Below are 16,039 nucleotides of genomic sequence, written 5' to 3' on the forward strand. Positions count from 1 at the left end.
CTAGGTGTCTGCCATGTAAATGCTTGACCACATTCCTTGTTTGGATGGAGAAGAGGGTAAATGCCTCCCTGCAATGGAGACAGATCTGATCCCCCACCAAGTTCAGAAGCAACATCCTCTGTTGATTCAGAGCACCCCATTAGGTTCAATGGGGCTCACTCCCAAGTAAGTGTGCTGAGGATTGCAGACTTACAATGTGTCAGTCCCCATCCACAGTAACATGCAAGGGGAGGGAAAGGGGCAGGAACCAGGGAGGAATTATGGCTACACCCTGAGCAGCATCACCACCCCGTGAGAAGGAAAGAAATGAAACATGACACAAAGGAGATAGCCATCTAAAGAGAGGGACCCAGTCCTGCAATGATACTGGATGGGGAAAGAACCAGCATTGATGTGGAATTCTCTTCTCCGCCCCTGTGATGGAGCGCTCAGTGTTGATGGGGCAGGTGCAAACTGTTATAGTGTACTTGACAGATGCAGGAAGTTATAGAGAGATGTTCAGCATAAAGAAGTGTGACACAAAATGAAATGAATTGGCAGGAGCACCAGAACGTTTCATGAATGGCTGACCTAGGTTAAACTGTGGATACAAATGAGCAACAGATGGTGGTGGTGATAAAATCCAGAAAGAATCACTGCATTGCTAACGTATTACAACTACAGTTGTAAAATTGTGTGGGTGTGAGCTTGTGTATGCGTGAGTGTACGTACGGATGCTGAGACTTGTACATTGGATCGGGAATGTATAATGAGAATAGGGTAGCCCTTACCTTTGCAGGAAAAAAAATTCAAAATGACCTCCCTCTCTCCCCAAACTGCTGTAGTCCAAGTGTTGGTTTTGCAAACTTCATGCAGATCATGCAGGGGCTCTGCTAGCTGTACATATCACAAAGTTCCTAGAGCAGCTGCACTTCTGGGCGTAATTGTGTTGGCTGAGGAGAAGCTTCCTGTTTAAACCAACATAAATGGCCACTTATCACAGGCTATGACTACTATATTCCACACCTGCCCTCCCCAGCGGAGGAGACAGTGGCAAGGTTAGTGAACTGGTGGATGGGGAGGCAGGCAAAGGTGGTGAGGAGGAGGAAAGGAAGGAAGGAAGATGAACCGGAGAGGTTGGGTGATTGGACGAATTGGTTGGGATAGGTGGGAGAGCAGGAAACATCCAGGGATGGAAGAGGAGAGATGCACTTCCTATCTTTGTCCCTCCCCTTCCCCCACCTCGTCATTCTTTGCAGGCCTCCACTTGTTAAATAATTGCAAAACGTAGACCCTGGATTATAGGACCATACATCATTTTGATTTCAAAGCATTACAACTTCCATCAGTGAACTATCTATCTCTTCTTCTAGAGGCATAAGCCTTTTCATTTATCCACCTATACTGGCTGTATGGCCCTCTGACCACAGTAATACATACTACTGAATAGACATGTACAGGTTTCGACTACCAGGCATCAATGCTATACAGAATTACATGGGAGTAAATCTTGTTTCCAGAGGACTTTTGTTGGCTCCTTTGCCCCCTTCCCTTTAGCTCCTGCCATTTATATCCTCATCCTTTGGCCTCCCACCTGGTCTTACCCCAGGTTCCCCTCCCTTGGAACCTGGTTTCTCAGTATTTCCTCTCCTAGGCTGCCTGCTTTGTAGAATACCAGGTTTTCTACTCATGATATTATTAATAATATAAATTGTGTGTTTATATCCTCTTCCTAATGTTTCTGGACAGTGTTTCCCTTCCAACTAACTTTAGACTAAATTGCAGTGGGATGATTGCTCACTTGGTCAACTTTTGAATCTCCTAGCATCATTTTGGTATCTATCTATACAAATAAGAGCAGAGGACAGGGATGGATCAGTTGGTGTCTCATATCACAAATGTATCCTAAGGAGACATGAAACAGCTTGGTTCTGGTTGATTTGGATTTCATTCACAATTTGAACTTTACAGTCAGCCAAAATTGAACCATGTCTATATTGATACGTAGCAAAGACTGAGAACTAAATTCTGCCAACTTACCTCACTCTGGATGAGCAATATATAAATATATTTTGATTACCAATCTTTAATTTTTCTAGCTTTCCTACAAAGGGGCTTGAGGCAGCATACACAGGATTTCTCTCTATTTTGTCCTCGTGAGTCGCAACAAGCCTGAGAAGTTGGTTAGTTGAGCAACAGTGGCTGAACTAAGACACTCAATGAACTTTGTTGGCTGAGCAGGGATTTATACTTGGTTCTTCCTAGTCCATGTCCAATGATCTGTTCAATACACTAGGCTATTAAATTGTGAGTGATGAAAGGGCATTTTTATTTCCATTTACTGTTGCAGAAAGGTGACAACAAATGAGCTTCTTTTCTTTTTTTTTGCTACTGTTAGTTAGCACTGGAGGTTCATGCTGTGCATTGTATTTCAGATAGTTATTGTAACTGCACATGAGACGGGTTCACTATATGCTCATGGTAAACAGATCACCACTGAATATTATTCTACTAGTATGATTTCATTTCATTTCATATTGTGGATTTTTGCTTTTGTTGTTGCTATTTTGCTCCTACCAGGCACTTCTGTTATCCAAGTGACAGCTACAGATGCTGATGATGCTAACTATGGCAACAGTGCCAAAATCGTATATAGTATCCTCCAGGGCCAGCCATACTTCTCCGTGGATCCAGAAACAGGTTAGAATGTCTATTGACTTTGCTTTGTTTTGATTATGTATAGGAATTGATAACTTTTCAAATAAATATTTCTCAAATATTTTCACCCTCTTTTGTTTTATATGATTTTCATTGACTTATTCAAATATTGTTATACATGTTTTTCGGGATGCAAGACTCATTGATGGCTCCATGATGTGGTGGGGGGATATCCTTGGGCAAGCCACCCTCTGCTGCCCCACTTATCTTGGCGGGGTGAGCAAACTAACCATTTTCTCATGGTGTTTCTTCCTGGGTGCTCTGGGGGTGGGGGCAGGCATGGTTTGCTGATCTTGAGATGCCAACCTCAACACCCTGTTGAGCCAGCTCAACAGACTAAAAACTTTCCATAAATTAAAGGAGGGCAGCTGATTTGTAAACCCGGTCATCTGGCTTTGTTTGCATATCGTTTACATGAGCATGGCAAATACTGAGCCATAGCTGCTGTAGAGACTGAGTTGTATAGATTATGTGATACCTTGGAATGGCAAATGCGAAGTGAGAGGAGGAGGAACTTCTGAGCCAGATTCATAAAAATCATGACATGGTTTTAAAAATTATGCAATTGGGGGAGGGGAATCTTACCTTGTGGTTTCTGAATTGCACATAACACAGTCAGCATACAAATAATGAAATGGATAGTGGGTGGAAAGGATGCAGTTATGTAAGGAAACCTACTTGCTGTTTCCTTACCACCTCAAGCCCCACATTGGATTCCACCCCAGATGTTACAAGAACTGCCAAGGGTAGGCAGTCCATTTGAGAGGGGACTGTCTTCTTTGAATAGGTATATGCATGCAGCAAAAACAGGAAAGTATCTTGTGGTACCTAAAAGCTAGCTAACACATTCATTCTGGCATAAACTTTCATGGATACTGTCCGCTTCATCGGATGCATGAAGTGTTAACTTCATGCTTCATGCATCTGATGAGGTGGACAGCATCCATGACAGCTAATGCCAGAATAAACAGGGTTGTATGAGAATTTCGCTTTGGTTTGCCAATCACTCGAAAATGCCCCGTTTGCAATACTGAATGCAAACACGAATGGCAGGGCATGTGCTCTGAAAATGTTCGCAAATTCCTAAGCTTGAATTCACATTTGTAGAATATGCAAATTTTGAAAAATGTGCACTTTTTTTTTTTTCAAAATTGCCTGATTTGAAAAATCCAGAACTTTCTCAAAATACACAACTTTCCCCGTTCAAACAAACCAGTAAACACATCACAAATGAGAATGGGAGCAAGCCAAACTGAGCTTTGAAGTAACGTTTGGAGAATTTCATTGAGCTCAAGCATCCCTGCTTCTCCCATCCCTAAGAATAAATTTGTTTCCCTTTAAGGTCCCACAAGACTCTTTGTTGTTTTTACTGCAACAGAATAAGATGGCTACCCCTCTACAAATTGAAACATGCAGCAAAATGACAACAGTATAGTTCCAAGGTGGTAGAGTAGATTGTACCACTTCAGACTATAGGTGGTGGATGCTGGTTTTAATTGACCCCCTGACTCCAGTAAAAACCCTCCTTCTGTGTAGTAAACTAAAGCATCGAAGAAAAAAGACTCTTTATATGCAGTCTGAAATGGTGCAATCTATTCTACCACCTCATTCTGATGCATTTGTAGATCCAGGCACTACCATGATTTTGGAGAGGGCTGTAAAATTTTGTTCATTACATCTTTTGATACTAGCTTAAAAATATCTCCAGTCAAAGTTTTTTAAAAAGCTTTCATTATGACAGATGTAGTCTTTTGTTTTTTTGTTTTTCCAGAAGGATAATTACATTGATATAGTGCCAATTTTAAAACACTGAGAAATAGGAGCTCCTTGTTTCCCCTCTTTTCTTGCTGTGACATTAAACTGGTCATGGACTGAAAGCATACATCTTCAGTTTTGTTTATTTGCTGTGGATTAACTGGTACAGCATATCCGACACAAATCCATTTTAATACTCTCTTTCATCTTTCCCCACCCCCCACCCTCAATCTCTTATTTGTTTTTTGTTTTTCCTCTACTTTTTTCTACAAGGCATCATCAAGACTGCTTTGCCAGATATGAGCAGAGAAAACAGAGAGCATTACCAAGTGGTCATCCAGGCAAAAGACATGGGAGGCCAGATGGGCGGATTATCAGGAACCACCACGGTGAACATCACGCTGACTGACGTCAATGACAATCCACCTCGATTCCCCCAGAGTATGAAGCAATAATAGTTCAGATGTGTTCCTAAAGCCTCTTTAAACTTAGTACTTCAGCATTCGCCATCTGGAATAAAAAATACAGATGCAGTTCTGGGTCTGTTGAAGTTGTAGCTATATAAGGTCATATAGGGTCATATGTGTGTGTGCGTGCACATGCACGCACACACACACATTCTAATAAAATAGCCATTTTAAGTTAAAACTTGCAATGTTAACTCAGTTAGTAGTGTCAGGCCTACCAGTCTGAAATACTAAAACTGCAGAATGCTTTTCTTCTTGTTCTAGTTAGTTAAGCTAGTCACCCCCACGGAATAGTCATAGAAATGGGCTCTAAGCTGTGTTGGGTCATGTTTGCTTGGACTTTTCCTCCACCATCGCTCTCATAATCTTCCCACCTATTTCAGTGCTCCCAGGTCCCCAGTAAGCCAGGGAGTTCTGTAAACTCCATTGCGGGAATGAATGCTTAGGAATGATTGTGTTGAGCACCCAGGTCATCTCCACATTTCAGAGCCATACCAGATCCATCAGTCTCCATAAACAATCATAAAAAGTCCCTTCACCCCTGCAGAGTTGCATAACGGCTATTAATCTAAACCTAAACAGGCAATGTTCTCTCCATGACAAAGGAAGTCATTTAACCTTCCCTACCCCAAGATGATTCTCTGTGTGCCCAGAACAAAACACCAGGTCAAGAGTATGCCCTGCAGTATGCATGGAGCCAAATGAACATGACAGCAACTGAAGAGGCCCATGGCAGTCGTATATCTTGACTTGATCCTGACAAGGCAGCCTTAGCAAGTATGTTGAAGTCACCCAAGACAATAAGGCAGGGATTCCAAGACCGTGCTACAGAACCCCTTCATCGTCTTAGGTAGGGAAACTGTTAGGCAGGGTGGAATTAGTGGTACACCAACAGAACTGCTATCCTAGTTGGGCCTCCCAACACTAAATGCAGGCATTCAAACTTGATGGATTGTCAGACAGCATGCCTGGAGAGGGTAACGGAATCACAGTAGACAAAGGAAAACCCACCTCCCTGCCCCTTGGGCCTGTACTATTTCCCCAGTGAGTAGCCCGGCAGACATAATTTGAAAGATAGACCCCATCACGCTCACCCGCCCAAGTTTCAGTGATGCAAACCAGGACACCATATCAAAGATTAGATCCTGGATAACAGATGATTTTCCCTTCAGTGCCTGACATTAAAACAAGTGGCTAATGGGGACCTCATATGGCAAATGTGGGGACCCTGGTTGGTTGGGATGAAGGAATAGCCGTTGGATATCATCTTCCCCTTACCCCAGCTTGGCAAACACTCACTGCCATTTCTTCTTCTCACCTAAATGCTCCAAATTGTGGCCCCTATATCACCCCTCCCCTAGTACTTCAAACCCCCAAAATGTATCATATTCCCAAACCATATAACACTCCCCAGGGGCACACCATACCACTGTGAACGTCCGGTATAGCAAAGCCACACACATCTACCAAAAGGCTCAAAATAAAACAGGGTACCTACATCAGAGGAGGACAAACATTTTACCCACGAGGACTTCATGTAGTGATAGGTGGGAACTCAGGTCACAGGCCACATCCCTCACATACATATATTCGCATGCACACGTACACTTACATGCACGCTAAAGATGTATGCACTGTGGAAAATCCACTCCGTCTGTGTTAGGGATGGCGGAGAATTTCTGAGAATTTCTCCACGAATCTCGGTGAGGCCGAATGCCAACGCATTTGGCCCCCCCAAAATTGGCGGTGAAATTCTCCGCCCCCCCGCTCCCCCCCCCGGGATGGGACTTACCTCCTGCGAATGTCCCTCCCGGCGGCGGGTCCCGGCGGTGGGTGCCGGCGGCGGTTCAGCGGCAGTTCGGCGGGGGCGGGGGCAGCGGCCGGTCTTCCGACCGGCTGTTGCTGCCGCCATTACAAAATAAAGTAAAAAAACCCCACAAACCCCGTGATGGGCTATGTAATGATTAACGTAGCCTATCATGGCTAGATTTCCAAAGTCAGCCATGATAGGCTACGTTAATCGTCACGTAGCCTATCACGGGTGATTTTGGAAAAAAAAAAGCACGTATGCAAATGGCGGCGGCACATGGGCGCTGCCATTTGCGTTCCTTATTTTGCCACGTCTAGTCTACGTAAAGATTTACGTAGACTATGGCAAAAAGAAGGGCAACGCTATTTGTGTTGCCCTTATTTTCGCCGTAGTCTACGTAAATCTTTACGTAGACTACCCGGGCCCAAATAAGGAATGCAAATGGCGGCGCCCATGGGCCACCACCATTTGCGTACGCACTTTTTTTTTTCCAAAGTCACCCGTGATAGGCTACGTGACGATTAATGTAGCCTATCACGGCTGACTTTCGAAATCTAACCGTGATAGGCTACGTTAATCGTTACGTAGCCTATCACGGGTTTTTTTTTTCACTTTTTGTTTCGCGGCCGGGGAGACAGGGTGCTTCTCCCCAGCCTGAATTTCGGCCAGGTGAGGTGGGACGCCTCCCCCCCCTTGCCTGAACTTCAGGGGGAGAAGCGAAGCGCCTCCCCCCCACCGCGAAAAAAGCTGCGGGACAAGGTAAGTCCCTTTCGTACATCCCTAGTCTGTATTTTGTGGATAGTTGGGCACCTTTGTTCTGTTGCCCCCTCACAGACATATTTGATTATTTTTTCATTGTGCGGAAAAAATATGCAAATAATTCTGTAAGAGGGTTCACAGCAATTTACATAATCTACCTTAGTACGTAACAGTTAGCATATTGTCTCCCATTCCTTTTGACTTTTCCCAGCGTATATTTACCAGTCTCAGCTAGGGATGGCCGTGAATTTCTCCACGAATCTTGGGGAGGCAGAATGCCAATGCATTCGGCCCCCCGAAATTGTTGGTGAAATTCGCCACCACACCCCGCACACACCCCCGGGCTTACCTCCCTCGAATGTCCCTCTCGGAGGCGGGTCCCAGCGGCGTTTCGGCAGCATTTCCACGGGGGTGGCGGCCGGTCTTCCGACCGGCTGCCGCCGCCGCCGCCATTACAAGGTGAATGAAAAAAACACACACCCGTGATAGGCTACATAATGATTAGGGGTGCACGAAAGTCACTTACCTGGTCTCGCAGCTTTTCGCGGTGGGGGGGAGGCGCTTCGCTGCTCTCCCCCCGAAGTTCAGGCCGGGGGTGGGAGGCTTTCCACCTCGCCCGGCTGAAATTCAGGCTGGGGGGGAGGCTTCCCGCCTCGTCCGGCCAAAATTCAGGCCAGGGAGGAGGCGCCTCACCCGGCCGCGAAATAAAAAGTTAAAAAAAAAAACACCCCTGTGACTTACTTTTCCCGAATGTCCCTCCCAGCGGTGGGTCCCGGCGGCGGTTCGTCGGGTCTTCATCAGGGGCGGGGGCGCGTACGGCTAATGGCGGCCCCCGTAGGGAGCTGCCATTCACGTTCCTTATTTGGTCGCTGTAGTCTACGTAATCTTTACTTAGACTACAGCGACCAAATAAGGAACGTGAATGGCAGCTCCCTATGGGGGCCGCCATTAGCCGTACGCGTTTTTTTTTTTTTTTAAAGTCACCCGTGATAGGCTACGTGACAATTTACGTAGCCTGTCATGGCTGACTTTGCAAATCTAGCCATGATAGGCTACGTTAATCGTCACGTAGCCTATCACGGGGGCATTTTTTTTTTTTTAGTTTTATTGGAATTGCGGCGGCGGCAGCCGGTCGAAAGATCGGCTGCTGCCCCCGCCCCTGACGAAGACCCGATGAACCGCCGCCGGGACCCGCCGCCGGGAGGGACATTCAGGAAAAGTAAGTCCCGTCCCGGCGGGGGGGGTGAGGGGGGCGGGGGGTGCAGAGAATTTCTCCCCGAAACTTGTTCGGGGGGCCGAACACGTTGGCGCTCAGCCCCCTGAAGTTTTGGGGAGAAATTCTCCGCCAAACCAATGATTAACGTAGCCTATCACGGCTAGATTTCCAAAGTCAGTCGTGATAGGCTACGTTAATCGTTACGTAGCCTATCACGGGTGACTTTGGAAAAAAAAAAGTGCGTACACAAATGGCGGTGCCCATGGGTGCCGCCATTTGCGTTCCTTATTTGGGCCCGGGTAGTCTACGTAAAGATTTACATAGACTATGGCGAAAATAAGGGCAATGCTATTTGTGTACGCACTTTTTTTTTTCAAAGTCACCCGTGATAGGCTATGTAACGATTAACATAGCCTATCACGGCTGACTTTGGAAATCTAGCCGTGATAGGCTACGTTAATCGTTACGTAGCCTATCACGGGTGTGTGGTGTTTTTTTTTAATTCACTTTTTTATTTCGTGGCTGGGGAGACAGGGCACTTCTCCCTGGCCTGAATTTCGGCCGGTTGAGGCGGGCGTCCCCCCCCCCCGGCCTGAACTTCAGGGGGAGAACTGAAGCACCTCCCCCCCACCGCGAAGCAAGCTGCGGGACCAGGTAAGTGACTTTCGTACATCACTAGTCTCAGCAGAAACGTGCATATTTCTTTTTGAATAAATATGTCTAAATTTCGGGAAAGTTTTAAAAAATAAATAAATCCAGAAGTCTATGGACTCCATGCAGCCTGAGGAAGTTGATCCGCAGAAGATTCCACATGTCAGGTTCTTAGAAATTTTTGAGCTCATTTTAGACCATCTTGAATTTCTCCAGCATCCCTAATGCACACACATAGAAACACTGTCAGGCACACAGACACACACACCCACACACTTGCATGCACACAAAGAGACAACCCCCACCCTAGTGATCTTCATCAGGATTGCTGCGGGATAGAGAGAGGCTTTAATCTCACCCCCCTTCAGCTGTCCTAATCAAGATCAGTCTCTCTCTGCTGCTATTAGAAGCAAGGAAAACAACAATCTTGATCAGGACCACTGGGAGGAGGGGAGAGGCTCTAACCTTGCTCACCAGTGATCTTCATAATATCCATGGATAGGATATGATGATAAGGATGTGTGAACCTACCCCTGTCTGGGTTCTCCAGGCACCCATCCAGCCCAGTCCCTGCTCACTGGTCCCCGGACTGCACTTGAGCCCCTCCCATGCTCAGCAACCAGCACACACTCATCCCAGTGGCCTTGTCAACCTCCACAGTCACCATTTTTTGAAAAATAAAATGGTGATCGCAAAATGCACATATTTGCGCATGTGCGAAAATGCACATTTTTGTGAATGCGCATATTTGTTAGGGATGTACGAATCCCTTCCCTGGCTCTGCGCAGGGGCATCCGCGGTGGGGGGGAGGTGCTCAGTCCCTCCCCCCAGAATCCTTGATGGGGGGGAAGCGCTCTGTCCCTCCCCCCCGGAATCCTGCCCGGCCGGCTGCGCTCCATGGCCAAGCCACGGAGTCTCCGGCTACCCGCAGCTGGACATCCGGCTGCTGGGCAGCCCTACAGGGATGCAAATGGTGGCTGTCATAGCCGCCGCCATTTATGTCCCTGTATTGAGCCATGATAGGCGACACAAGTATTTAGGTAGCCTATCGCGGCAGGGGGGAAAACCCCAGCATATGCAAATGGCGGTAGCTGCCTCCATTTGCATGCGCTGGGGTTCCCCCCCTGCAAATAGCGTCCCTGCGTTAGCCATGATAGGCTACGTAAGTATTTACGTAGCCTATCACAGCTAGGAAGAGGAGGAAGCGAATGGCGGCCACAACGGCCGCCATTCGCAAAGCATTGCAGATGGGAACAGATAAGTGCTCCATTTCGCGTGCCTTTTGTGGGTTGGGGGGGCAGGGGCTTCATTCCGCGACGGATTTCGTGGGGCTGAATGCACTGGCATTCGGCCTCACCGAGATCCGTCGCAGAATTCTCTGACATCCCTAATATTTGTGTATGTGCAAAAATGTGCATTTTTGCAAAAGAGTGCATTTTCACACATACACAAATATGCACATTTGCAAAATGTGCATTTTCGCAAACACAAATATATGCATTTGCAAAATGTGCATTTTCGCGCATACACAAATATGCACATTTCACAATCACCATTTTATTTCTCAAAAAATGGCAATCACAAAGCTTGACAAGGCTGCCGGGGTGAGTGCAGTCCATTCACCAAGCATGGGCAGGGGGCAAGCAGGGGCAGGGGCTCAACAAGTGGGGCTCAGGGGTGCAGGCAGGGGTAGTTCCGCTGAATTCCCGGAAGGGATCAGGCACCTGCACCATCCCTATCTGTGGAGAAACAGTGATCTTGTTCAGGATCACTGGGAGGTTGGAGAAGCTCTAACAGGAGCTTCTCCCCCATCCTTCAGTGATTCTGATCAAGATGTTCATTACTTCGCTTTTGGAAGCAGTGTGGAAAAAGTGATTTGTTCCCCACCAAGCAACAGATGGCTGATCAGATGGGCAGTGGGGAAAAGTGAGTGGGACACTCTGGGCATTCCATGTGTCTAGGGATGTACAAAACACTTACTTTGTTCTGTGCCGGGTAATCCGCAGTGGGGGGGAGGTGCTCCGTCCCTCCTCCTGGAATCCTCCCCAGCAGGCTCCGCTCCGCAGCAGCTCCATGGAGCCACCGGCCGGGGCCAGCCATAGCTGGAGTTCCGGCTGTGGCCAGGCTGCTGTGGCCATAAATGGCGGCCGTTATAGCGGCCGCCATTTGCGTGCTTGCAGTCAGCCGTGATAGGCTACGTAAGTATTTGCATAGCCTTTCACGGCTGACTGCAAGCACACAAATGGCGACCGCTACGACAGCCGCCATTTGCGGCTGCAGCAGCCCAGCAGCGGCCGGCCGGGAGACCAGCCAGAGCTGCCGCCGCTGGAGCCACTGCTGCTGCCACATCTGCCACCAGGTAAGCTCCATCCCAGGGGGATTCTGTGGGGTGGGGGGGGAGGCTGTTCCGCCACGGATTCCGGGGGGGGGGCAGATTCTTTAGACTCACCGGAGTCCATGGCGGAATTCTCTTACATCCCTACATGTGTCACATAAACAGTGGCCCAGAGCCACCTATGGCCCATGGGTTACCCACATGTGGCCTACATGAAATTCTGCTGAAGACATTATCTTCCATCATGGGTTCTGTGAAGTTAAATAAACATAGTGTGTAGCCCTTGTCACAACCCCCAAAGGCAATCCCCTTTGGGTGTGGCCTGCCAATAGCCACTCTCCAAAGGTCACAGTTCAGGGGGGCATCATGGCCTTTCTCCTTCTTAAGTTCACTGGCCTCAGGCTTGCAGTAGCAATATAGAAGCCTGGAAAGGTGTTTTTATAGTTCTCTGTTAGCCCTTGATGTTTCTGTGCTGATGCTGCAGCCCTCAGTGCTGTTCCCACTCTGCTAACAGAGCCGCACACAGCATGATAGGGTCTAAATATCTACTCCCAAGAGATCACCGTTCAAGAAGGGGTGGGGGGCTGACCCAGCTTCAACTTGTATTCTGGTCAATAGACCCTTCTACGCCACCTTTCCTTGCTCTTACCTTGGCCTTTTGCATGGTTGCATCATAATATCAGTGAAGAAGGCGGATCTTCAGGATTCAGTATGGGGATATTTCTATAATCTCTGGATGGGGCTGCAATGTAGGAGCAGCAACAACTTCCATGTCTATTGCTTAGTTTTGGGTCCAGGTCAAGTGAGTCGGGAGTGTGCTGGGAGCACTATAATGTTTGTGGCCTAACAGGATTCACACAACGGCAGTGTTCCGAAAACCAGCACCTCCATGTGGAGGTTGTTTGCACAACCATAATGATGAGCATGATCGTTGTGTACCCCTGCCCCTGAGCACTACAATTATGCAAATCACAGCAGGGGTATGCACAGCTCTCATGTGCTTGTTGTGACAAATGGAACCCAGTCAATCAGTGCTGCTGGCCTGCAAGCACATCTGTGTCTTTCCAAGGTGCTCTTCAAAATAATGCCACAAAACCAAACTAAACTAAAATTGTGTAACCTATTTTGTTGCAGGCTGCTCTCTACCATTTCTAGACCATGTACACTTCTTGTCCTGCTTGCATAATATACGCATATTGACTTTTCCTACTCATGACGTAGTGGGAGGCCTACTTAAAATGCATGGGGGTGATAGGATAATTAATCAAGCTGACGTTGCTGAATCCAAGGTAGGCTAGAATAGTACATATATTGTAATGTACTATATCTCACTCAGTGACAGTCTCATAATGAGGGTGAATGCTACATAGTGGAAAGTACCCATAAAGAATCTTTGATATCAAGATGGTTTTTCAGCCCTTATTCTTCCCTGTGGCCCCTGTGTGGATACAAAAAAATTGACAGTCTATGGGGATTGGGGATGGGTCTTTGAAACTCTTAGGTTATTTTGGTTATAGTCTAAAAAATTTAAAAAGTGTGCCCATAATTCACCAAACTATCAAGCAACCAAGTTCAAGTCACACTTTAACACCAACAAATATACAGTACGTGACTTATGATTTCATGCATCTGACGAAACAGAGTCTTTGACCTGCAAAAGCTTATGCCATCATACATTTCTTAGGGCCAGCTAGAAATTATATGCAAATTCTACTTTTAAATCCTAGCATCCACTTTCTCTCTGGAACAGGGATGGATTTATTTAGAGTACAGAATGGGAATATATGTAGAGAATGGAAATAATAGGAATACATATATTCCCATTCTCTACTCTAAATAAATCCACATTCCCTGTCTGTTGGTTTTTTGTTTTTTTTTAAGAACATGAGAGCCATGCTGGATCAGCCAAGGATCCATCTTGTTCAGGATTCTGTTCCCACAGTGGCCAACCATCTGTCCTTGGGACATTCTAAGTAGAACATGAGCACAATAGCACCCTCCCAGTTATATCCTCCAGCAACTGGTGTACATAGGCATACTGTCTCTGATACTGGGGGTGGCATATAGCCATCAGGACTAGTGGCCATTGATACATTTTTTTCTGCTTCAAATTACTCCCAACTGCTTTCCCCACCAATGGATTCCAGACATATGTTGAGCTTCATGCACAGAGAGAGTGAGAGAGACCAGGAACCCTGCAGGAAGAAAAGTGATTTGTGGGAGATTTTCAAGCAGAAATACTGCAAGTGGGGAAAGAATTAAACACACCCTCCCTCTACAACATTTTTGCTCTAAATTCCCCCTCTCAAAGTTCCTTTTCCATAAACAGAGTGGCTGCTCAGATTTAAAAAAACGCCCACACACATTTTAGAGTATACTAGTTTGTACCTTAATCTGTATTATACCACAAGACATTTTGATCATATTCTTATGTTATACTAGCTCTGTAGGAGCTGAAAATATTTGAACATGAACAACTGTTCATGAAAATATTTGAACATGAACAACCGTTTCAGACCATTGGTAAATTTAGCAGCACTATCGCTACCATAGCTTTTATAAAGCTGAAGTAATATGTGTACTGGGCCTTTGTTGTTTATGCTAAAACAACAGACTAATATGACCACTCACCCTGAATCTAACAATTAAAATTTGTCCTTGCTGATTAAAATTTGCCCTTACCTATTAATCAACTAAAATTGCAGTCCTAACAACTATACACTGGTGCATATATAAGAGTTGCAGGGGGACCGTTAACAAACACATCAACATCTGACAGACCCTTTTCTTTCCTAGTTCAAATCTTGGCTGACTGCTGACTGATAGCCCTCAGGGATAATAAGGGCTGCCTGCTCCAATTTGGATTTGAAACAATTCTAAAAGAATTTCATCTTCCTCAGTAGGGATGTACGAATCCCTTACCTGGCTCTGCGCAGGGGCATCTGCGGTTGGGAGGAGGCGCCCCGTCCCTCCCCCCGGAATCCTGCCAAGACGCGGAGCTGCCGGCCAGCTCCGGCCACCTGCACCTGGACATCCGGCCGCTGAGCAGCCCTGCAGGGATGCAAATGGCGGCTGTATTTGCGTCCCTGTATTGAGCCGTGATAGGCTACATAAATATTTACGTAGCCTATCACAGCAGGGGGAAAAAACCCAGCGTATGCAAATGGCGTCCCTGCGTTAGCCATGATAGGCTACGTAAGTATTTATGTAGCCTATCACGGCTAGGAAGAGGTGGAAGTGAATGGTGGCCAGGACGGCCGCCATTCGCAAAGCAGCGCAGATGGGAGCAGGTAAGTGCTCCGTTTTGCGCGCCTTTCGTGGGGGGGGCGGGGGCTTTGTTCTGCGACGGATTACGAGGGGCCGAATGCACTGGCATTTGGACTCACCGAGATCCGTCGCGGAATCCTCTGACATCCCTATTCCTCAGTGAGCCTATTTCCAGAGGTGTCATTTCTTTTCAAAACTTGGCAGGCAAGCTAGACTTCTTCCAAGTCCTCTTCTCCAGCAGAATGAGCAATACAGATTATTGTAATTATGAGAGATTGAATGTTAGAGTCAGTTGGGGATCATTAAACTGGAATAACAGTCAGGTTGCTAGTGACAGAGGAGGCTTTCAGGTGAGATAGCTTCCCCACACATTCTAGATGTGTTTGTACTAGGGCTGTGCACCGCTTCGGTCTGAGTCCTGAACCCCGAGTTGAAGCGGGCCGCTTCAGGTCACTTTGTGCCCCTTCTGAGGTGAAGCAGAGGGGGCACGAAGCAACCCGGAGTGGGTCAGGGGCTCACCGAAGTACATGGTGCGCTTGGAAGCTTTGGCCCCTGGCCCAGCCCCCCGACTAGGAATGTTGGAGAAATCCACTGTGGATTCAAATGAGGCCAGATTCAAAAGAATCCGGCCTCAGGAATCCGCAGCGGATTGGCACCACTTACCTCCATTGGAGGCGAAACGGTACTCGGCTGCTTCTTGCCGGCCAGAGCCGTTAGCCTCCTCCCTGCTGACTTGATCACCATTTCTTTTTTTTCCCTTTTTTTAAATGCGAGCGGCAGGATGTGCCCATAGACTTATACGCAGAGTAGAGCCATGAATCTTGCGTATAAGCCTATGGACACTTTTTTTTTTTAAAGAAATGGTGATCAGCAGGGAGGAGGTGAACGGCTCTGGCCAGCAGGCAGCAAGGTAAGTGGCCCCCAAGCCGCCCCCCCCCGCCGGAATCCTCATGGAGCAGAGCCACCCCGGAGGATTCCAGGAGGGAGGAACGGATCACCTCCCCCCCATGGATTCCCCACTGGGACGGATGGTGGGGAATCCGTACATCCCTACCCCCAACCAAACCTCATTCTAGATGTGT

General features: G+C 47.1%; 1 protein-coding gene across 1 annotated transcript in view; it reads left to right on the forward strand.

The window, feature by feature from the left end:
- LOC146347379 (cadherin-9-like) overlaps positions 1-16,039 on the forward strand; it is a 203,916-nt gene that overhangs the window by 154,210 nt on the left and 33,667 nt on the right. The window contains exons 4-5 of the mRNA XM_084850555.1: positions 2,560-2,679; positions 4,726-4,893. Coding sequence (XP_084706681.1) covers positions 2,560-2,679; positions 4,726-4,893 — 288 coding nt within the window. The remainder of the gene's footprint in view (positions 1-2,559; positions 2,680-4,725; positions 4,894-16,039) is intronic.

Source organism: Heloderma suspectum, chromosome 4 (genome assembly GCF_057233095.1).
Source record: "Heloderma suspectum isolate Gila_16-S chromosome 4, 16-S_ref, whole genome shotgun sequence".
Classification (NCBI taxonomy): Eukaryota; Metazoa; Chordata; class Lepidosauria; order Squamata; family Helodermatidae; genus Heloderma; species Heloderma suspectum.